General features: G+C 38.0%; 1 protein-coding gene across 1 annotated transcript in view; it reads left to right on the top strand.

Moving 5' to 3' along the window:
* USE1 (unconventional SNARE in the ER 1) overlaps positions 1–24,659 on the top strand; it is a 51,895-nt gene that overhangs the window by 14,104 nt on the left and 13,132 nt on the right. The window contains exons 4-5 of the mRNA XM_075206988.1: positions 15,399–15,551; positions 24,535–24,553. Of these exons, the coding sequence (XP_075063089.1) occupies positions 15,399–15,551; positions 24,535–24,553 (172 nt within the window). The remainder of the gene's footprint in view (positions 1–15,398; positions 15,552–24,534; positions 24,554–24,659) is intronic.

Here is a 24,659-nt window from a genome sequence, read left to right as displayed (position 1 = left end):
TAGACATTGGATGTCCATATTGAATGACATGAACTAGTTATAAAGTACTTCTTATTTGCTGTTTTAGTGAGCTGTTTCAGATGTGATGAAGGCTAAAACTAAAGATGGCTTCAATAGCTTTAGAAACCGGTTTCACGAGGGCAGAAAGATTATGTTGAGTAGCAAAAGATAAATCTTTAAAACTCCCTGCAGTTTCACAAAAGCCATGGCATTGATAGGAGGAGCTGCACAAATGAGGGTATAATGACAAAGTAGATGATGACAGGATCTTGGGAGTCGTATAATAGACTGTCAGGTCAGGTGGAAATGAAGATGTTCCATGGTATAAGCAAAGTCGTGTCTGGTGCATGCCTCCTAGTTGCATAGGTTGTGTGGAATGTGTGGATATAGGAACTTGGAGCATCAAACAAAGAGGTTGTTTGATGTTTTCTTTATAGTACTCTGCCTAATTCAAAGTTCCATCTTATTGCAAAGACCGATAAGCTCCTCCAGTTATTTGTAGATCGTAACAGTTCACCTAATTTTTAAAGTGTTCAGAATGTCGTGCCAAAAAGCAGCTAGACCCATATTGTTCCTGCTGGTCTCAGCAGCAAAAGTGTGAAATGCAATAGCACACTATTCCAGGCTGCATCACCGTGAGACATGCAGAGGTGTTGGGAATGTCAGGGGATGTCCATGCCGTTATTTTCTTGGTGAGTAGTGACATTATGTACCTCACACGAGAACGGCGGGACTTGGATCTAGGCTAAATAACAGACAAATTTGAAGCAGCAGTGATTAAGAAAGCTTTAGCTGTAATGTTAGTTTTCATCATAACAGAGAGACACTGGAATGTGATATGCCATGAAAGGACTACCGAGCTGGTAGAATGGGTATTGCAAGGGTATCAGCAGCAAGAGGGAGCACTCTATCAAGACAAGCATTCATTTCTTACAGGGCTTTTGCCGTTTGTTCCAACTGGAGAGCTTGCTATGAGATGCCTGTCAAGGAGACCTGGGTGTTGCCCTTGGGTAGAGGTCTTAGCAATATTTAATCCTGTCATTACAGACAAGAGTGGCACCTGTCAGACAGAGGTGTGAACTAAAATAACTCACCTGGACCTAAGTCCTGTCTGATCCAGGAATTAGATACAGACAAACGAATGGCCAAATAGACTAGTTGAGGTCAAGGACTGTAGATGTTAGGAGTTGAAGAAAACAGTGTGGTCAAGGAGGTTGGGAGTACTCACAGCTAATGAGTAATACTAATACAGCGCCTTGCTCAAACAAGGAGTGCCAAGAACATGTTCCTTTAATTGAAATGCAGATGTAGGCACTAAAGAGTTGTGAGGTCATAAACCCATGCCATTTGCAAAAGAAAAACTCTTAAGGGTAAATTTATCAAGCTGTGGGTTTGAAAAACTGGAGATGGTGCCTATAGCAACTAATCAGATTCTAGCTGTTATGTTTTCAGTACATTCTTCAAAATGACAGCTAGAATCTGGTTGCTATAGGCAACATCTCTACTTTTTCAAACAAGCAGCTTGATAAATTGACCCCTTAAAGTGACCGTTACAGATACTGATGCATGATGTCATTGCATATAGATCTCACATGCACCCAAGCGTGACACTGGAATTAGCAACAATGGGGTGGCAGCATGAAGAGGAGGACACACTCACGCCTGGGTCAGATATTGTTATTATACCTATGCATAATTAAAGAAATGTTAAAAAATTGACCTGTTGTGTGTCCTTTATGGTTGGGTTTGAGAAACCCTTATGTAAACAACTTGTTTACCAAGGCTTCAGATTGGAACCTTGCTTTATTATTTTCTTCATAGCCTGATCCAAATCTTTCCGTCAACTCTCTAAACAACTTTTTTTTTTTTGCTTAACTTTTAAATAAAGGGACATTTTTAACCAGTAAAGAAAAAACAAACAAACAAATCAGCCAATATTGACCATTCACGAACACATTCACAGATCACCTCTGCCTTGTTAGAGGAAGGCACACTCATACTCCTTCCACATTACCCAGGATGACTCTGTTCAGTAAAAAAATTGCAAGACACCTTTACTCATATATTTGAGCTTGCATAACTCTAGATCAGAATAAACTCTAATTTCTCCACTTAGCTATTGCAGGAGTGTGTGACCACTTTTATTTACATGTAATCAATTTATGAGCATAAAAAAAATCAACAGTCTTAGAAAAGTCTGTTCATTTTCCCGACAACTAATTTGTCTTTATTGAACAAACATTAGGAAATGTAAATTTACTTGAGACAAATTATGTGATAGCAGACCAGAACAATCTGACTATCAGGCAGTCCCTTATAGAATTGAAGAAGGTACCTACCCTCGATGAGCATTTAAAGCAGGGTTGTCCAATCCGCGGGCCGCATGCGGCCCAGCATGCCTGTAAATGTGGCCCAGAGGGAGTTTTGGTTGTTGCAAGGGGACAGGGCTCTTAATGGAAAAAAAAAATCCTGCAAAAAAAAGAAGAAAAGAAACTACTTACCTTGCGGTCACGTCAGCTGGTACTCCGGCTCCCTCCCTTGTCTCCTCCTCCGTGCGGCGCTCGCAGTGAATGTCGGGCGTGATGTCATCACGCCCAACATCCATTGCGGAGCGCAGCACAGAGGAGACACCCGCGCAAGAAGAACAATCAGCAGCACAGAATTGGAGAAAAGAAGAGAAGAGGACAGGAGAACAAACCGATTAAAAGGTAAGTTAAGGGGGATTTTTTTATTATTTCAAGGGATGCTGACAAGTGAATAAAAGTCACCTGGTCCTGGAGCATCATGGACCTTATCTTCCTGCTACATACTTCTACTTGTATTACTAATGGGGCATTATATATTATTTTCTTTGGCCCATTATAAGTTGTTATCCCTTAACTAACATAGTGGTGTAATTATCAAAACAGGTCACAATTTGGGGTCACAGTGGTGTATATGTCGGGTACCGCAGGCCTGGTCAAGGCACCCTGATATACAATGCTAAATGATATTGCATCGAAACAATACAAATAGTGATTATAGTATAATAACTAGAGAGGATTTTTTGAACAGGGCGATTGAAAGGTAAGTATAGGGGGATTTGAAAAAAAAGTGATATCTATATATATATATATATATATATATATATATATATATATATATATATATATATATATATATATATATATATATATAAAATGTTAACTATGTTTTCTATGGTTTTTTGGATGATCAGCTATCGTTATTGTTAGTGTATCTTATGTGCGGCCCAAACCAACTCGTCGTCTCCCAATGTGGCCCAGGGAAGCTAAAAGGTTGGACACCCCTGATTTAAAGCAACTATATAATAGATACTGTATGGATATACAGGTTGGGTTAGTTTATGTCTTCTTGAGATAAGTTTTCATATGTTACCACTACCATATTCCACATCTCCTCACTAAATTTAGGGATATCTCTCTGACCAGCATAACACCTAGCTGTAGGCACTGGCTGAGACCTAGTAAAGCTCCATAGTTTTAAGGGTAACTTTACTCACCTTAGGGTTTACAAGAAGTTCTTTTAATGTAGGACCTTCACTGTATCAAAATAAAACTGTTTGGTGTTCTTAACTGTTATAGAGGTTTACAAAGAAGAGCTAATATAAATTTGATGAAGATATGCTATCCTATATTTGTTTCCCTGGTGACCATCTAGGAGTTCAGCAAATTCCCTAAACCTTAAAATACGCTATATCAGGTTGTTGGGGGCTGACCAATGTCATAATTTGGACATAGCTCCAGTCCCTTATTAAGGATTTTCAAAGAGGCATTAATTAAACCCACCCCTTATCTGATTTGGACCCCAAATCTATAAATAAAATTTCTGAGGGCCACCGTTGTTAGATCTATCAAGATCAGGGCATATTCACCAAAAGTAGTAAGCAATTTTGATAAGCTGAACCCTGTGTTACTACCAAAATGGCGTAGTGTCTGATCACAAAATTCTCTTCAGGTTTGTAGTTTGTATTTACCCATTGTAGAAGGAGATGCACCCATAAAAAGGAGGCAATCTGACCCTCAAATTGTGAAAATACTTGCTTAGGGATATAACTGGGATGTTTAAGCATTACATCCAACAGTTTTGGCAAAAATAGAATTTGTCAAATATTAATGCGACCTAAAAGGTTAAAACGTAACTAAATATAACTAACGTTATCTAAAATATAGCTCATTCCGGGAAGACCTTAAGAAAATGTTAAGACATTTAAAATGATGTGGTATATGGAAGGTTGCCTGTCGTGCAAACCCACATATTTAAATGAGATAACCATAGTAAATTGTATAGATGGAACGATCATCAGTGCTACAGCCTCTGTATTAATTGTGAATATTAGAGACATAACCCCAATTTACTCTGAAACCATAGAAATTACCATATCTCCTCAGGGTCTGAGGTGTTGGATTTCATGGTGCCTAATAAAGGCATTGTGAGCAGGATAATCAAGATATACCAACATATCATTGGCATACAGAAATAACTGCTCCAAAGATTTCGTTTACTCAAAATTGTAAATCATCTGCCTTAGGAAATTCCCCCATAAATGTAGCTATTTATCATAAATGTAATCAATTTATTAAATGTAATAGCCAGGATATTTGCATCTATATTGATCAGTGAAACAAGCCTGTATGACTTACATTTGGTTTCATTAATAAAACTGTTAAAACTTCCCTTCGAGAAGGATGGTAAGTGCCCACGGTCAAGTGCTGAATTAAACATATGTAATAGCTCAGGAGCCAGTTCCTCAACATAGATCTTGTACCGCTCTACTGGTATCCTGTCCAAGTCTGGGGACTTACTCCAAGTAAATCTTATTGGTGACCTCTTCTAACTGCAAGGACTTTTTCAATAATTCATTATAATGACTGCACTAAGTGGGGAAGAGGATCTGCCATAGGTAAAACAAGTGTCACATTGATAAGAGTAATGTACAGTAATATTGTATAATTTCTGATAGTAGGGTACAAAGGTTTGGCTTACCTCTGAGTTTTCTTATGTTCACTCAACCAAAACTTTGGGAATATTACTAGGAGACCATTTACTATATTCAAAGCAGTGGTCGAAGTGGAAATTTAGAAGTGCTGGTATGATACTAAATACATTTTAACATTATATAGTAGATTATAAAACATATTAAATGATGCAAGGCCTTTCATCTGTGTCCCTCCACCGTTCCCTCATATCTCCTTTTTGTACTTACATTTTAGCTCATATCTCCATAATATAACTTTCCATAATATCTCCCTTATATCTTTCATGCTGCCTTTTATCTTATCTTATCTGTTTCCTTTCTCTGTTCTTATGTGCCCCTATCTTTAGTGCAGTTACCTCCCTCCCTCCCTGCTCTCCCCTGTGCCTTACATCCTGCTTCTCTCGCTCATCCATTACTCCTCTATATCTATCCCTATTCTTGCACCTATTATTTCCTTTCATTAGTGAATTCACACTTTTGTCCCTCCTCCCTCACATTGAGGCCCCCACTGTTCTTTACTTAACTTTCTATGACATTCTTCTCTTCGGTCTTCTGGCTTCTCTCCGTGTCGCTGCTCACTGACCATGTTGGGACGTGATGATGTCACTCCTGACAATCGGTGAGAAGGGAGGAAGGCGACACCACCAGATGTGGCACCAAGTTTTTTTTTAGTTTTTTTTTTTTTTACAGGGCTGGTGGTGTAAGGGAAAAAGTGCTAGTATGTCATACTAGCACATACTGCCTCACTTTGAACACTGATTCAAAGTACACTAACAATCATCCATTTTGGTCACCCGTTCAAATATCTATTGAGATAGGAAAAACAGTCTTTTAATTTTATTTTTTTTATGTACACGTTTTAAATTTTGCATTCTTTGTCTGATTGCTCATGCCTCTATTAAAGTAATTCTATCGTTTTCAAATAGTCATTGCCCAAGCGATTGTATTGTGTTTCCGAAGCACAAAGTAATTTATTTTAGCAGATGCAAAGTTTAACAATTCAACACATGATTATAATACAGTACAGCCAATACATGATACCTATTAAAGATGTTACATTAAAGCAGGAAAGTATGAAAACACTGAATACATTACATTTTCCTTATAGAACTTCACCGAGGTCCATGGAACACAGCCATGCTCACATGTAGCTACGTTCAGAGAGAGAGAGAGAGAAAGAGAGAGCTTTGGCTGATAAAAAAAAAAGCTTGATAGTATCCGGTTTCAGTATAGAAAAAACTACTGAGGATGTCATGGCATGTTTCCATTGGTTCAGGACAGTCTAATGTAATGCAGGTCTTAGGTCAGTTCAAAGGATTTCTCAGGGAAGAGGGGATCACCTTTCCCCAACAGCTGAAAACATGTGCTTCTCAAGGAAACTGACCCAAACCAGTTCTAAACAACTTAAAACACAATGCCATTTTGATCATTCAATCTTTTATCTTCCATAACTATTGATTGCAGGAAGCGATAGCAAAGCCGAAATTATAGGATGAGAGATGGTAATGAGCAGATCAAAATGACACTAAACATGATACATTTTCTAAATCCTGAGCCTTAGATACTTTTAAAGTGCTTTTAACATTATTACCGTATATACTCGAGTATAAGTCGACCCGAATATAAGCCGAGGCACCTAATTTTACCACAAAAAACTGGGAAAACTTATTGACTCGAGTATAAGCCTAGGGTGGGAAATGCAGCAGCTAATGGTACATTTCTTTAATAAAAAAAACTTGTCTGCTGATCCACCTCCACTGTGTTTGCAGGAGAGACTGACACTAACATCAAATAACACTAACACTTTTTAAGACACTGTGGCACACTATTCAGAAGAGCATACAACTCCAAAACTTCAGGACAAGTCAGGCAGAGTAAACAAATACTTAGAATACCAATTTATAGGAAATAAAACTGTAACCTTCATGATCTGCACTTGTACAGAAATGTTCTAGAGCTCCATACAAGGCTGCTTATAAACAAATGACTTCAGTACTAGTGAACAAAATGCAGATGCTGCTTAAAAATTCATACCAATGATGCTGGCTGACATGAAGAAGCCATGTGGGGAAGCGTATGTGCCTTATGTCGCAGGTCCCCATGAAAACATGTTGCTATTATCAGCGGGTTAAGGATGTCCAGGAAATAGGTAGATGTAGCTATACATTTCATTATCTACTCAGCGTTTTCAAATGTGAGCAGGAATTAGTTTGAGTTATACAAACTGCATGAGAGAGAGAGAGAGATCTTTTACTAACCTCTGCAGTGGAACGCATGTGCGTTCCACAGACAGGAAGTTCGGCATTTGGAACCCAAATGCTGAACTTCCTGTCTGGAACGCACATGCGTTCCACTGCGGACATTAAGAGCTCACGGATCGGAGACCAGGTAAGTTCACTCGTGTATAAGCCGAGGGGGGGCTTTTTCAGCATAAAAAATATGCTGAAAAAGTCGGCTTATACACGAGTATATACGGTATATTTAACTGTAAACTCTTATTACATTTGATTATAAACAACTGTGTGTTGGAACTATTTTAAGGTGAACTATTTACAAGTGAATGTGTAAGTGTATGTGTGCGTTATTTATCGTGCGATTGCGTCATAATAACATCAATCAGTGTAGTTTATTTCATCCAATTATTCAACTTTGACACCTCTTACTTATCACCTACGTTTCCTTTTACAGTTTCTCTATTGGCGACTAAAGCAGAAATAAGTGTACATCTTGGCTTGTGCCGGACATGCATCCCACACATACAAAGGAGGCAAATGTTTCTGCTAGGAGGGTTAAAATAAGTCTATATATGCTTGTACAATATGGGTGAGGAGTATCAAGTCAGAGTGCGTAACCTCTACACCAGGGGTGTCCAACCTTTTAGCTTCCCTGGGCCACATTGGAAGATGACGAGTTGGTTTGGGCCGCACATAAGATACACTAACAATAACGATAGCTGATCATCCAAAAAACCATAGTTAACATATATATATGAGAAAAAAAGTGATATATATATATATATATATATATATATATATATTTATATATCACTTTTTTTTTTTAAATTGCCCTGTTCAAAGAATCCTCCCTAGTTATTATACTATAATCACTTTTTGTATTGTTTCAATGCAATATTAATAAAGTGCATTTAAGCCAGGCATTGTATATCAGGGTGCCCTGACCAGGCCTGCGGTACCTGACATATACACCACTGTGACCCCAAATTGTGACCTGTTTTGCTAATTACACCACTATGTTAGTTAAGGGATAACAACTTATACTGGGCCAAAGAGAATAATATATAATGCCCCATTAGTATTACAAGTAGAAGTATGTAGCAGGGAGATAAGGTCTATGATGCTCCAGGACCAGGTGACTTTTATTCACTTGTCAGTGTCCCTTGAAATAATAAAAAAAATCCCCCTTAACTTACCTTTTAATCGGCTTGTTCTCCTGTCCTCTACTCTTCTTTTCTCCAATTCTGTGCTGCACTGTGCTGACTCCTCTGTGCTGCACTCCGCAATGGATGTTGGGCGTGATGACATCACGCCCGACATTCACTGCGAGCACCGCACGGAGAAGGAGACAAGGGACCGCGTGACCGCAAGGTAAGTATTTTCTTTTCTTTTTTTTTTTGCAGGATTTTTTTTTTCCATTAACAGTGCTGCCCCCTTGCCACAACCAAAACTCCTTCTGGGCCACATTTACAGGCGTGCTGGGCCGCGGGTTGGACAACCCTGCTCTACACTTTAATCTTTAAAGTTATTATAGTGATTATACTTTTTAAAGTGACCGCATACTGTATTGTGCAGCATTGTCCATTGAAAGGATCCTGATACATCAAATTACATACAACATGAAACAGAAGATAAAAAGGACTCTGTCCAAATAAGCTTACAATCTAAGATGTGGGCAACACTTGAAACATAATAATTCTAACTGTTGGTAGTGTGTATGACTTTTATCAGGCATAATGCATTATCGACCACCAATACTAGAGCAGTCATTTGTGATGGGCGTTTCTGTGCCGCTACCAGTGATGTGATAATTCTGATTTGAAGAAGATGGGTCAAAGAGGTTTTGCATCTGTTAAGGACCCAGGAAGCATCCTGTACGATTGGTGGATCAACAGGGCTTGAGTCTATCTTTAGACAAGTTCTTACATTGGTTGAATGGACAGTGCTCAAAAACTGGCAATAACACAGATTTCAGCTTACCTCAGTAGACATTGCTCCTGATCCACATGTCATAGCTGGGCTGCCCTGTTCAGAAATTTGTATTTAATTTGAATAATTATTGCAGAAACATTTTTCCTTCACCAAGATGTTACAAAGTGCAAGCTATCTAAGGCAGAGATGGAGAACATAATTTTATATGCAAAATAATACTTAACAGTACAATTATCCTATCATTTGTTCATTCAACCCTGGGATTTAATCTGACAACTTTCTCTGTTATCACATTCTGGACAAATAGTCTCTGAATTAGAATATATCCTTTCATTTGCCATTTGGAGCCTGCTGAATGTGGCTTTCATTGCATCATGGTTCCCATGTTTCGTCCAGGCATTTTTGATGGCTTTTGATTAGTTGTTGGTTCTGTTAGCAGGTCATGTTTGCCACATTGGGGCCAATTCAATTAGCCGTGAGGTTATGTAGCATCTTCGCTGGTATGTTTCTGCGTGTAAATACTCTAGTTACGGTAATAAAAAAAAATTGCTCATTTTTGCTTGTACCGCTTTGAGGTGAGACCAAAACGTACTCAGAATTATTACCTACTAGAACATTATGAGGTGCTGTAAGGAAATTCTCCCATTGACTGGACTTTTTGTCCCAGGGTTACTTTTGTATTATTGTTCTTCTACTGTTTTTTTTTTTTTTACGACCGAGCATTTTGTGCATGTTGAACATAGTTTTGTCTTGTCAAGCTGCTCCTTGGTCTGTTCGTGGGTCACAGGAACTGTAATAAAGCATCAAGTCAGTCCATTTTCAAGTGGATTTGACTATCAGGTGGGTTTATGCACTGGTGTTATTTTTGACATGGCATACACTGAATTTTGCAGAGCAAAGTGTACATCAGCAACCCATTCCATAAGGCAGAGTGGGATGAGTCCGGTATAATCACATTCCCAAAACAGAACATTTACAAACTGCATATAATAGTTATGTTTAGAAGAAGAACCTGAAGATTTTTAAAGAAATACTTAAGTTAGGAGCAATCACCATAGAGAAATACAATGCATCCCTGGTGGATGACAGATTTTTTCTTTTAATATACTACATTAGTTTATTAAAAAGAAATAAATGAAAAGACAGTTTTTAAAGAAGTTCTAAATAGTTGATGTTTGGACCCTCTACACAGCAATAATATTCATAAGAGTAGGTTGTAAATACCTGCAGCAATGTCATACACAAATTTGTGACAGTATAAAGGCACAAGGTCTGTAACATTTTTATTTTATTCTATGCAAGCTATGATATGAATTACAGTGGATGGTATGTTTCTTTTTTATGTAGTATGACATAATCATAAATTGATAATATGGCAAATGGCATGAATACTTTTAAACAGCTGTAAAAGTGGAGGAAAAACAACACAACCAGGGCTTTTAAGGGACCAAGCCAATTTTTTTGTTAAAGCAAAGCGTAAAAATATAACCAAATCCACTGGCACCAGTTGCTTGCCCCATCTGTTCCTGACAAACTCTGGCATTTCACACTTACCTTTAGTACAGTATGGTTATGAATCTCCTCCTCCATACTAGTCCTGTACTCCTCCTCCCTTTCAACCCTCCATTTCCAACCTGCCCTTTTATTTGTTTTTTAAAACGGGTCATATTCAATTCTTTCGAACTCTTATTGCCCCAATTATCTTTTACAATGTTTGTTATATACTGGTCTGCATTCTCAATTTTTGTTCCATTGCCCTGTAATATTAATGTATGCTTTTTTTATACTTTTAATCTTTAATTTGTTTTAATACCAATACTTTTAAGGAGAAATCCCTTAGTTCTACCATAATGAATGCACATGTAAATATATATGTAATTAACTCTTTTAATCTTTGCAACCATGATATCACTAGTCATCAATGATTAAAAAATATATATTTTGCTGTTTCAGGATATACTTTATCCATACATGCAAATGTCACTATCTAGACATAGCTTCTCTGTTTCATTCTTCTTTGCTTTCATCAAATATACCTCAACCATACATTACACTGTCCACCAGCACCGCCCAAGCCTCTCCCCTATGCAGCAGCCTGTCACTCAGCCTGTAACATTGTGCTTTTCTTTGAGCATTGAGATCCTCTGTGGCTTCAATATCCTTATGTTTCATAGGGTGTGCATTATTCAATATATAATACATAATGGCGCATATTTGTACATGAGGAAAGAGGTTTGCTCCAAAACTGTTGTGCATTCTTGCTGCTTTCAGTCCTAATCTGTTTTATGTGAATAAATATGGCAAAATTTACTGAATTTTTTGAGTGACCTAATTCTTTCTCTATTAAGATGTTTTCACTACACTCCAATGTTGAGCATACCTCATCTAAGATGGAGTGTTGCAGGTCACACTGTTTGAACAATACTTTTTGCTTCATTCTTCACTCATCCATCTTATTATCCGCACTCATAACATCCAATGGATAGTCCTAACAAAGTAATCAACGCTTCTGTAGTTTTCCTAGCAGCAGTTCTGTCCTCATACAAGAGCTGTCACAAAAAAATCTGTCACACAATAAAACTGTAAGGAAAATTTCCTTTCTTTTAATATATTAAAAAGTATGGGAATATTACTGAAACATAATAACATAGCAATAAAGTACAAACACATCTGATCTATCAGAAACTGCTACTTATGTATTAGGGGGACATGCCCTATCTTCTGTGAAATACAAGGATTTTAGAAGTGGTCCTTATTTCAAACTACTACCTGCAATGCACTCTTTATATTGTAGAGTTCCCAATATTAGCTGTTATGCACAAATTTCAATCCAAGAAAATGTTTGTAGACCTACATTGCTACAGTATTTTTCAGAAACCTTATGCTAGATGTCTAATGCTTAAACTACCTGGGGCTTAGATGTTGGGCTCTTCGCTTATTATTTATTTCCATTTACTTCAAGATCTACAATGTCTGCATCACTTGGCATCTGCCCCCCCCCCCCCCCCCCACCATCCTCCCATCTCTACTATACTGACACACACACACACACACACACACACACACACACACACACACACACACACACACACGGCAAACGTAAAAATCTGGTCATTTCCTTTTGCTGTGATTTGCCATTTCTCCTCTTCAGACTCCCTGGCAGTGATGACTCCTCTTCCTCTTTTTTTTTTTTTAATCTGTTTTGCCCAGCTGAGTAGAGAAAGGAGTATGTACCGCAGTGAGTATTTCTCACTTTTTATGGATCCAGAGGGCCATGGGGTGCGGTCACACTTGGCTGGTATCCAAGGCAGGGGGTATCTCACTGGAACTGCTGTATTTCTCTGTTGATTGGAAAGAAGCCGGGGGGCTTTCCTTCTGGTCTGTAAGCAGAGTCTGCGTCTAAAGACTCTCCCAGCGTGCCATAAGGAAGCTTCAGGCACAGACTTCCGGTGTTTTTACGCCAAAGTGAAAAGCTGCCAGATTTGAAACTGCGACTGTAATGCAGTGCCTCCAAAGGAGAATGGACCCAGAGCCTGACCCAGAAAGGCTGAAAAGCACAGAGTCCCAATAATTATTGTGCTTTCACAGATTTATGTACTTATTTAATTTTAGACAGTTTAGTTTAGTTTAGTTTTTTTAATACATTACGGAGCTTGTAGGGGGAAAAAAGAAAATCTGCCAGACACATCATAGACATTGTGGAGCTAATGATAAAGATTTATCTAATGATTCAGAGCCTTTATGTGTGAATCGTACACTTCAAGTTATGAAGGATACAGGACAGCAACCGGGTTATATTAGAGAATTAATGGACTGGATGAAAAAGTCTTATGTAGCTAAAGATGATGTATATGGTCTTCAATGCATTAGAAAATTCAAATCCATGGGGTTAAATATGAACTCTATGTATGCATCGAGGGAATCTCTGGAACAGGCACATTGATCCTCAGACATTGAAGATGGTGAGATTAAAGAAGAAACCAGATCTAGATATACTACTGAAAGAGTTTAATAAAGCTATGGGAATTTAAGATACACCAACCATGGCAACATTACAGGATACTTTCTTTGTGGAAAGTCACCATAAGCACAGAATATTTTTTGTACATCCGGTTAAGAATCTTATTAACAAAAAATGAGAACAACCAGAAATAGTCAGTTTAACCCTAAAAAGATTGAAAGATTGTATCCCCTTTCAGATAGTGTCACTGAAAAATGGGATTTTGTTTAGAAAGTTAATGCAATAGTATCTAATCTCTCAGCAAAAACTACCATTGCACTGCAGGATGGAAGCCCTTTAAAGGACTCCATGGATAGAAAAATTGGAAAAGTGGTGTAAGAGATTGCAAATTACTGCAGTTAAATGATGGATAAATACAGCATCTGTTTCTAGAGCATTTATAATTGGAAGGAAGCATTGTGTTAAGAAACCCTAAACAAGGTTATAATAGTGTTTTTATTTGAGTATTGGGAGTATGGAAACTATATGAAGAAGAGTATTATATTTTTAAGTGAATTTTTCTTGGATATGGTGATGTCAGCAAGAACTATAGCTACAACAGTGATGACTATGGCCTTGGGTAGCTAATCATTGTATAGAATAGATAATGATAAGAATAGATAATAATACGTAAGAATAAATAATGCTTCCTTTTGAAGTTATTCTAGGTATGTTCGCTTGCACAATAAGCATTATACTATGGGCAAGATTGCACATGAGAACCATACAACGGGAATTACTCAAATGCTGAGATCGCAGGCATGATCCTCTGGATCAGGAAATCATGTTAACAAGATTAGTCAGAAAATCTCATTTGGTGGAAGGAAGCCATAAGGAGAAATCTCAGAAACAGAATGGCTCATTCTTTAACAACAGATCCATTATCAAAGACAGGGCAGTATATGAGCGCACGGATGTTCCAGGTACCTGGAGTTAAGACTAATAAGGACTGGATGTAAATATCCTATAAATGAGAGCAGTTGGAAGGCAGCTATGCATTTTCAACTTTTCTTTTACTATGCTCATGTGAAAGTATTCTCAGACAACCAGTCAATATTCATAAGCAAGCAGCTATTATGAGATGGCTAACACCAATCCTTACTTATGTTAACTCTCTGCTCTTCATGTAGCCGGCAAAAACAATATAGGGGCAGATTACCTCAGCTGCTGTCAGATTCACCTTGGGCAGTGGATCCCAAACTTTCTCAGTTCAAGGCACCCTTAGTGTCTCCATAATTGTTTAAAGGCACCCCTAAGCCAAAATAATTAGCAAGTAGTCCCCCGACTTGCTTACTACCTTCCTTGGCTGCTGCACCCCTGTGAGAACGCTGCCGCACCACAGGGAGCCGCGGCACCCAGTTTGGGAACCACTGACCTAGGGGAATGGTCTTGGAACAAGGGGTGTTTCAACTACTGATACAAAGGTTTGGCCTATCATAAATAGATTTAATGTCAACTGGTCAGCATACCAAGCTTTTTGGCCCGCCACAACGATCACAGAGCAAAGGGAATAGATGCTTTAACAAGACACTGGAAATATCATCTAGGATACATATTCCCTCTTTTCCCTCTTATCCCTTTGGATTTTTAGATCATCATCATCATTGTTTATAAGATGCCATGGAATCCGCAGGTCTATGCATGGGATGTTATGTTTTGCTGTGATGTAATGCTCTATCTATGTCCACTGATGTCTCATGAACTTCCACACCTATTCTAAAGTATTTATGCACCTACACAGCATATTTAGTACATAAAGGGTTTCTCATCATTACACAGACTGTTTCTTCAAATACTATTTTTCCCTTTAGGGTTTGTTTATTAAGCTGTTATTCTAGATATATGCTTATGTAATATGTTTTTTCCTGTTTTGCTTGTTTGTTTTATAATGATTTGTATACACTTTTTCCAGTTTTACAAAAATATATGTATTACATATGTATGTAGCATATGTAATTCACTGTGCTGCCTTGGGAGGTTTTGAAAGCTCTGTTTTGGTTTTGTTTACACTTAATTTTTATTGCAAATGTGTACAAGCCCTTAGGCAAGGGAAATTGTCGATGTTTGTACAAATAAAGCTTTCTTAGTGGATCCTGTGCACAAGTACTGCTCCAGATAGAATTTCAGTATACTCCTGGTATGATTAATAATGTATGCATTATGAGAGAAGAAAATGAGCACTGGTTATTAGATATAGGCCTCCCTCAGTAACAAAATGTCTCTTATTTTTCTGCAGTCTTCACCTACTGAAAAAGCCTTAGCTAATCAGTTTCTTGCTCCTGGGCGCACACCCACAATCAGCAAGGAACGGACGCCTGTGACCAAGACTGTCCATCTCCAAACACAAGCACGCTACACAGGGGAGATGAGGAACGAGCTGCTGGAAAAGGTGAGTGCAGAGCAGCGAATGGCAAGTCCTGATCACATGAAGTTGCTCATAAACACGCAACAGCAATACATGGTATTTAGGTCTCAACACATGTAATTAGCTGTGTGTGCTGCACCATCCAATTGAATAATCTAGATCTAATCTAATTTATTTAGATGTTGTCTTCACCATCACCCCTCTGATAATGTGGAAACAAAACATGTATTATAACAGCCTGTTTGTTTTTAGGCAAATTTCCAGAGTTCAGACAGTGTATGGTGAGAATAACATATTTTTCTCCTAACATCACCTCGTGTAGTCTGCATGAGACCAGGACAGTGTTTGCAAGGAATATGAGATCAAATCAGTTACTTCTAACGGGGGATTGACTTTCACAGCAAAAAGGCAATGTAGACAGAGCACCCTCAGATATTTTTTTTTCAACCAGACAGTCAATGAAAAATAAGATTGAGGCAGAACAGCAACAGATTTTGGTGGAAGGCAGAGGGCTAGAATTGTTCTTTGGTCTTTATTATAATGTATTTCCAGATCATGTATTTATGAAAGTGGTGTGCATGGGCACCTCACATGGGGTTGTTTTTTTGGGGGGTTTTTAGCAATATGTCCGCAAGAATATATTATATTGATTTGTAATTTTTTAAAATTATCTATTGGGGTGTAATGATACAGTTACTTTGAACTTGATGCTGTTGTGCAGACCAGTAGTCTGTCTGAGTATTTGACATGATATGAGGTTGTTTGAGTATAGAAAGAGAATAAATGTAATTTGTAATGAGTGGGTTCAGATTTTGGGAAGAGCAGAGCGATGAAGTTAGGGTATATTTTGAGACAAGTAAAGAGATGTATGTTTGTTAAGTTTTGCATGTTAGTAGAAGTATTTTATAATGAATTCTGTAAAGTAAAGGCGTACAATGTCGGAATTAGTAGAATGGAGCAGCATGAGATAAATGTTTTTCAAGGAATACTAGTTTAGTAGTTAAGAATAGATTGTAGAAGTGAAATTAAGGGAATTGCAATGGTCAAAAAGGTAGAATGTGTTAATGCTTAGCAGTGTTTTGTAAAAATATTTGCATATTCTGAAGATGGTTCTTGGATGAATGTAAGGATTTGGAGACAGGTTGGATGGGGTCATAAAGAAGAGTTCTAGGCCAAGGATGACACATAGGTGTGTGAGGGGTGTAAGGTGTATTGTCATGTTGTCAACAGAAATAGAGATATCAGGTAAGTAGCTTCTGTTGGTTTGTGGAAAGTGTAGTAGCTCAGTTTTTGAAAGTTTCAGGTGGTGAGAGAATGACATGCCAGAAAGACATTTTAGTAATGCAGACAAACACAGATTGTGAAAGATCTGGGGGTATTTTTACTACATTGAGGGTTTGAAAAAGTGGAGATGTTGCCTATAGCAACCAATACGATTCTAACTGTCCTTTTGTAGAATGCATTAAATAAACTAGAATCTGGTTGCTATAGACAACATCTCCACGTTTTCAAACCCACTTTTTAGTAAATATACCCCCTGGAAAAAATAGATACATGAGTATCATATGCATAGAGATGACATTGAAAACCAAATGAGCTTTATTAATTTTCCAAGAAAAGTGGTATTGATAAAGAAGAACAGAGTGCCTTGAACTATGCCTAGTGGTACTCCAACTGATCGAGGAAGCGGAGAGAATCATGCATTGCAGAAGAGGCTCGATAAGTAGGAATAGAACTAGGATATTACAGTGTCCTGTTGAACTAAGGAATATAATTTTTTTCAAGGGCATGGAAAATTGGAAGCCAATATTGAGTGGCAATTAGGTCTAACGTGATTCATTGACCAATCTAGTCAGTGCAGTCTTTGTAGAGTGTTGGTAACAAAAGCCTATCTGAAGAGTTTCCAACTGGTTGTGCGAGGAAAAGAAGCCTGTGAGGAGAGTTTAGGCAAACCTCTCTAGAAGCTTTTGAATGGTATGAGAGTTATGAAATGCAAATTTAATCTGACTCAATTGATCTTTTTCAGATTAAAAACAATTATCCACTGCTTAAATAAGGATTGAAAGTGAAAGGGTTAATTATAAACATGTTTACAAAAAGTAACTACTAGTGTTTTTCCACCAGAAAAGATACCAGTAAAGAAGGAGCGATTATAGATGTTAACGCTGAGATGAGCACAGGAAACGGCAAATTACTGATTTCATATAAAGAGACTGTGCCAGAGGATGTTTTAAAATAATTAACTACGTGGTGGTTCTGTGAAGAGGATACTATTTCAGATCTTGTTTAGATCTTCCTTAACATCCGGAGCAAGATCTTGGGCTTTGATAGTGGTTGGAGGGATTGGTGTGGGAGGGTTGAGAAAGATTTTAAACATTGGGTGGACATGTGAGATTGGTAGTATATTTGGCAGTCTCCACAGCATTTCAGTAGGAGTAGTAAATAGCAGTGTATATGAGGAAGTCATCAGAATATTGCCAGTGATGTTCTACTTTGCAGGAGACGAGAATTTTTTTTTTAAGGCATCATATTTCCATTGTGTGCTATGCTTGAGGTTGTGGTCAACCATGAAAATTGTAGCTGCAGTTACTTGATCTAGGAATGTTCATAGGCTCTGATTAAGATGTGGAAGTGTCAAGAATGAAGAAATTTGTTGGAGAGATGGAAAGTTGATGAAAAAAAAATAATTCTTGCACATGTGATACACTGATACCAGCTGTAGTCCTAGAACCTGTAATAAGATCTATATGGGAAAGGCTCAGAGATGATGTTAGAGTAGTTTAGAGCAGAAAAAAATGCAGCTGAAATCATCCAAGTTAATAAGTGGGGTTGTTACAAGATGAAAAAAATGAGAGCGCCAGTCTGAGAAAAGTTTAAGAAATGCTGAGGTGATCCAGGGAGATTATGGATCACAGCAACATGCAGAAAGTAGGGGTTAAAAATCCAACTAGATTGATAGATGGGAATGTGAGTGAAAGAACAAATGGCATATCTGTGTGCATTTTGGGAAGTGGGGCTGCACAGTGGCGTAGTGGTTAGCATGTCTGCCTCACAGCACTGGGGTCATGAGTTCAATTCCCGACCATGGCCCTATCTGTGTGGAGTTTGTATGTTCTCCCTGTGTTTGCGTGGGTTTCCTCCGGGTGCTCCGGTTTCCTCCCACACTCCAAAAACATACTGGTAGGTTAATTGGCTGCAATAAAAAAAAAAAAAATTGACCCTAGTCTCTCTCTCTGTCTGTCTGTGTGTGTGTGAGTGCGTGTCTATAGTAGGGAATTTAGACTGTAAGCTCCAATGGGGCAGGGACTGATGTGAATGAGTTCTCTGTACAGCGCTGCGGAATTAGTGGCGCTATATAAATAAATGATGATGATGATGATGATGATGGGGCTGTCTTAACCCCACTTTGTCTGCTTCCAGGCCTGTGTGGCGGAGATCATTGTGTTAAAGGGTTGCAGGTGAGGCAATGTCCAAGTGCATTAGTCAGAGGAAGAGGTCATGGATGGAGATTAGTTTGGTTTGTTACAGACAGATTTTGTATTCAATAAGGCTCATTTAAATGATCTTGAAAGTGACTGTATAAAGGTGATATGTTTGCGGTTTGCTGGAATCTGTCTTATGCAGAAACAGAATGAAGTGCATGGGTAGGCGTGGGAAACTTGGATTTGCTAGTCGAATTTTGAGAAATTATATAGTCTTTTTTCTTTTTTTTTTGTGCCAATAGGTTATAATATTACAGTTAATAAATCAAGAAACAAAATAGACAAATTCTGTTTACCCGTTAATTTTGTTTCCTCGAAGGACTCCTTGGCAGCCCTAACTAATGGGTTAAACGCCTCAGCAGAACATAGACAGGAAAAGAACAACACCTGAGGCTATAAATGTGAAATTGTCCTTGATGTAACTTCTTAATCTACTTCTGAAAAACATAATACACAACAAGGTTAGGAATATTACGGTTGCCATGCAGTCCTTCGAGGAAACATTAACAGGTAAACATAATTTGTCTTTTTTCTCTTCTGAATCCTTGGCAGCCCTAGGTGGGATTTACCCAAGCAGTACTGTATGGGGTGGGCACATAAATAATGTCACCATATTGAATGAAAAACAAAAATTATTTATTGATCTTAAGTCTAAAGAATACTCCTTCCAAATTAAGCTTCAGTTGCTGATGTCACATCCAACATATATTCCTGCTGCTTTGCAAATTTCTTTTGGTGATACCTGTGCTATTTGAGCCCTATTTGAGCCCAAGAAATTAAGTTGTGTGCTCCTTTACAATTTTGAGTACTTCCCGACCTTTCCATTTTATAACCCTGTTTAATGACCTCACGTTTCCATCTTGCCATGGTATCTTTGATGGGGCATGTCCTTGTAATACAAAGAGCTGATCTGTTTGTTTTGTCAGTTCTCTGCAGGTAAGTGAAGATTGCTTTTACAGGTCCTTATTTAGGCTTTCCTGTAAGAAATCTAATATTTGGAGAATACTTGAAACCATAGGATTAATTTAGCCTTTTTTGCACCAATAAATATTTTTTTTCTGAATCTTATAATAGTAGATTGAAGAAGTTTGTTTCCTGACTTGGAACACAACTTCAATTACTTGATTTGAGATTCTCTTGTTTTTGAGCAATGTCCACTCAGTTTCCATCCTGTCAAGGAGAGTATACTCAGGTTCAGGTGTATTACTGGTGCTTGGTACAGCAGATCTGGACATAGTTGTAGAGGCCAAGGTGGCTCTAGAAACAAATTATAAGCTATGGCAAACCATGGTCGCCAGGGCCAGAAGCAGAGAATTGCTATCACCTTTACATTTTTCTTATATCTCTCAGAACTCTTGGAATGAAAGGGAATGGGTGGAATATGTATCGTAAATGGAATTTCCAAGGTCTTGTCAAAGCGTATATTCTTTCTGCCTTTTGATTTTTTTGGCAAGAGAAAACCAGTCTCTGTTATTCTCCGTTTGATATCCATTTGTGGCATTCTGTCGCTATTAGATCTATTTGTTGTAGGCCAAACTGTTGTACCAGTAGCCAAAACACATCTTACATTCAGAGCCCATTCTCCTGGATGAACCTGATGTTGGCTGACGTAATCTGCCAGTATATGGTCCTAACCCGCTTCATGAAGGGGCTTATAGAGAATTTAGGTTGCTTTCTGACCAATCCATGATTTGGTGTTGACTCATGATTGTATATTTGGTATATCCCTGTTTGTTTAAGATTGCCACCACAGTTTGATTGTTCAAGAATACTTTAAACGAAGATTGCTTTCCAAACTGCTTTCATTTGTAGAATATTTATAAGTAGCTCCTTTTCTTCTCTGTTCCAGGTACCCTGTACCTTCTGTGTGTTCAAATGTACCTCTGGTGCTGGAATACGTTGTTAAAACAAATCACTGGTTCTTAAAGAGGAGTTCTTTCCATCAGCTAACAGTATCTCTGGGAGGGGTGGGGGGGATTCAATTCAGCATGAGGTGCCGCAATGTGTATCAGGAACAGTCTGCAGAGACGCATCACAGCAGTGTTTTTACTCACATCTCCTCCCATTTTCCCTCGAGTCCCATAGAGATGCAAGGAGAAATTGAGCAAAGATTATGTACCGTATTAGCCATCAGTGTGTGCAGTTGGATATTGCGGTGATGTCCGTCAGCACATCACGGCTAATTACCTCTTTCTTCTCTTGTTGGTCTGATCTTGTGATCCAGAAATTGTGTGATTCCTACTCTTTAGCAATTCCTATTACAGAGTTTTTATGCTCCATCTTGCTTATGGTATGACTCCTATTATAGAAGTGAAAATACCTAGAATGCTTAAGCACGCACTTATGGATGAATGTTGTTGATTGAGAATGTTAAAAAAAAAAAAATCAGATTTTTCCATCTTGTCTATCCTTCCTTTTGAAACAGTCACTTTGGCTATATTTAGACTTAGGAACTGCAACCGCTGCAGTGGCACTAGAATGACTCTTGTGTGTGTTTATAAACCAGCCATGATCCTTTAGAAACATGATTACCTTGTTGATTCTATCTTAGATCATTTCTCTTGATGATCCTACTTGGTAGAATATCATTCATGTAAGGTTAGACCACAATTTCCTGTTTTGTTAGTGCCGCTATTATTATCACTAGGACTTTGGTTCTTGGGGATATTGAGAGCTCAAAAGGTATTGAAAATGGTGCCCTAGAACACAAAAATCTGAGAAAACGGTGATGTTGTGACGCTATTGGAATATGAAGATATTTGTGCTGTGCAAATCTATTGAAGTCAGATAATGTTCTACCTCAAATGCCTTTTATAGTGGAGCTTACTATCTCCATATGTAAATGCTTCACTTGAATGCATTTGTTTAACTTTCCTAAATCTATTTCTGTTCTGAAATCTCCTGCACGTGTTTTCCCCCTTTGATTATAGGGACTGATAAAATTACTTGTTGTGACAGAATTATCTGTAAACTGTTGACTAGTGCCTGTTTTAATACTGTGGAGACCAGATTCCTGCACATTATAAAAACATTTGTTTTGGGAGTCTGTCTGAACTCTGTCTAGTAATCTGTGGCGACAATCTTGTTTACCCACTGATTCTACTTTGTTAGGATCCAAGTCATTAAAAAAATCTATATCGTGCCCCCTACCACTGACTCTGAGCTGAGTTTTCTGTGAGTAATCGGTCTAAGTCTTATTTCTTTGCCTCTCAGACCTCGAAAGGACAGCTGGGTACATTTGTTCCTGCATTTTTTAGGTACTGTCTACTAGGCCTATATTCTCTTACCTCATCGAACTGTTGATGCAGTGTCAATGGTCTCCTCACATCCTGCAGTAAGTGATGTAATTTTTCTCCAGTCACATTCTGGATCATAGAGTCCAACTTGTCACCAAAAGTGATCCATTAAAAGGCAGCATAACCAGCCTAATCTTAGAAGAAGAATCAGCCGCTGCAAAGTCTAACCAAAAGCACTCTCCTCGCCAACCGAGTCTTCCTATCTAGGGAATCTTCACCCACCCGCACACGCTCTTAAAATATTTTTCCATTTCCTATCCTTGTAGTCCTTTAAGGGGGTACGCCATTTATGGTGTTGGTCTTAAGTAGTTCAACTGTAATATTGATTTTGATCCATCTTGTTTAAGATTTCTGATTAATTTATTTTTTCTATGGTTTAATTTTTAAGGAGATATCACTTTTCAAGATGAAAAGACCTAACACATTTTTCTGCGTCTGCCCTGCACTGTGTGAAGAATTTTTGGTTATAGCTCTTTTAAAACAATATAGAAAATGATGGTGTTGTGTAGAACAAAAACTCACTTAGGAACCTTCTCTAAATAATCAAGCATCACACAGCAGAAATTCATAGAAATGCCTGTTTAGTCACATGACAAAACAAGGTCTGTGTAAAGTCCTTAACTCTGTTCCATGAGACAACCTTGACTAATAAGCAAGGTTTTGTATTTACCTTGTGGTGGATTAGAGACAGAGATATAAGAAGTGTCTGAATTCTGACAAAAATTTATGAGACACGTTGAACCTTTTAGTAATTGAATTAACAGAATTTTAATCATATTTTAAAATGTAATTTTTTAATAAAACGCTGGCAACAAACAAGTCAATATTTCAGTCAGATTGTTAGATTTAGTAAAATTGTGTTGCAACCAAAATGTGTAAGGTGCTCTACCAGTCACCAAAGGAAACCAAGAGTAACCAGCAGCTGTTGCGCTCTCTGTGCGGTCGTAGACCCAATTACACTAATGTACTCAAATGTGATCCGTTCATTCATCCTTACCTTGCCTCAGTTTGGCTAACTTTTATCACCCACATAGCAATCAGGTTGAACAGGTGGCTATTGTGTGTAGTGTATGTGTGAGACAGGAAGGGCTTACAATAAAATCCATTTGAGGTTTGGTTTAGTTTACATATTGTTTTTGAGTTTATCTTGCTTTTTGTACCTTGCCTTTCCTGCCCACCCCTACTGGAGCCTCTTGGAAATATCAGATACTTGTGCGACTAGAAGTGTTAACTGCACACCAACATATTGAACACCCAAAACATTTCTCACTACACATGTGGGTGAGAGCCCAACGTATGGTAGCCAGCTTAGTATTTAAGAACAACTACTATGAAGTGTTGTGGAAAGTCCTCTATGGTATCTTCCATAATGGACATGAAACCAAGGGGGGTATTCAATTGTTGCTTTTAACGCGCTAAAACAAAAAAAAACGAGCGCTCTAAAAATATTACCGTTAATATGGTAATTACTCGCTAAATTTCAGGGAGCTGCGAGATGAAATTCAGCGAGTAAACTAACGTATTAACAGTATTTACGCGCATATTACCGTATAAACTGTAATATTTTTCGAGCGCTCGGTTTTTTTTGTTTTAGCGCGTTAAAAGCAACAATTGAATACCCCCCAATGCGTGAAGGCATCAGCCATTACTATGTTTAATTGAAAATTATGTCTATTCCCATTAATGCTTACTATAAGCAATGACAGTAATAAGTGTCCTCCTTAAATTATCCTTCTCTGGATGGCTTACCCAGCTTGCTTTCTTTAGTACAAAAATGTTTTGTAGGTATTGATAAAACATTGATCGTAAATGATGAGGCAGAGCCTGGGGGGGGGGGGGGGGGGGGTTGTCTATATATTAGTAATTCATATAAAGAGTTAGTTATAGGCTCACATAGGCTCACCCTTCTCTTCCTACCCTTTTTTTTTTGTGTTCCTCACCCTTAATTACCAAAATGTTTTAATAAAAATAGTTTCGTTAAAAATGAAAAAAGATTTGCACTTCAGTTTCTCAAGCCTCCCAAGATACATCTATCCAATATAGTACTTGAACATTACTTGGTGATGGTTATGGCAAGTAACGTTTAGATTCACAATTGCACAGTCCTGAGACATATGTAGACCCGAGACATATGTAGACCCGTCAGTCTTTTCCACATGTTATACGTATTGGGTAAGGCTAGGTGAAATAATTAACATTTTCTTCTCTTTTCTTTTATTCTCCATCAAGCCTGTATTGTCTCCTAATGGTAAGCTACTTATTTCTAATTTTTTGTTTTCTTGAAAAACTTTTAATCTCATTGTTGTATTAAATTAAAAAACAAAGAGGACAATATTAATCTCTGACTACAGCAA

This window comes from Mixophyes fleayi, chromosome 1 (assembly GCF_038048845.1).
Source record: "Mixophyes fleayi isolate aMixFle1 chromosome 1, aMixFle1.hap1, whole genome shotgun sequence".
Lineage (NCBI taxonomy): Eukaryota > Metazoa > Chordata > Amphibia > Anura > Limnodynastidae > Mixophyes > Mixophyes fleayi.
This window is presented reverse-complemented; position numbering and strand designations above follow the sequence as displayed.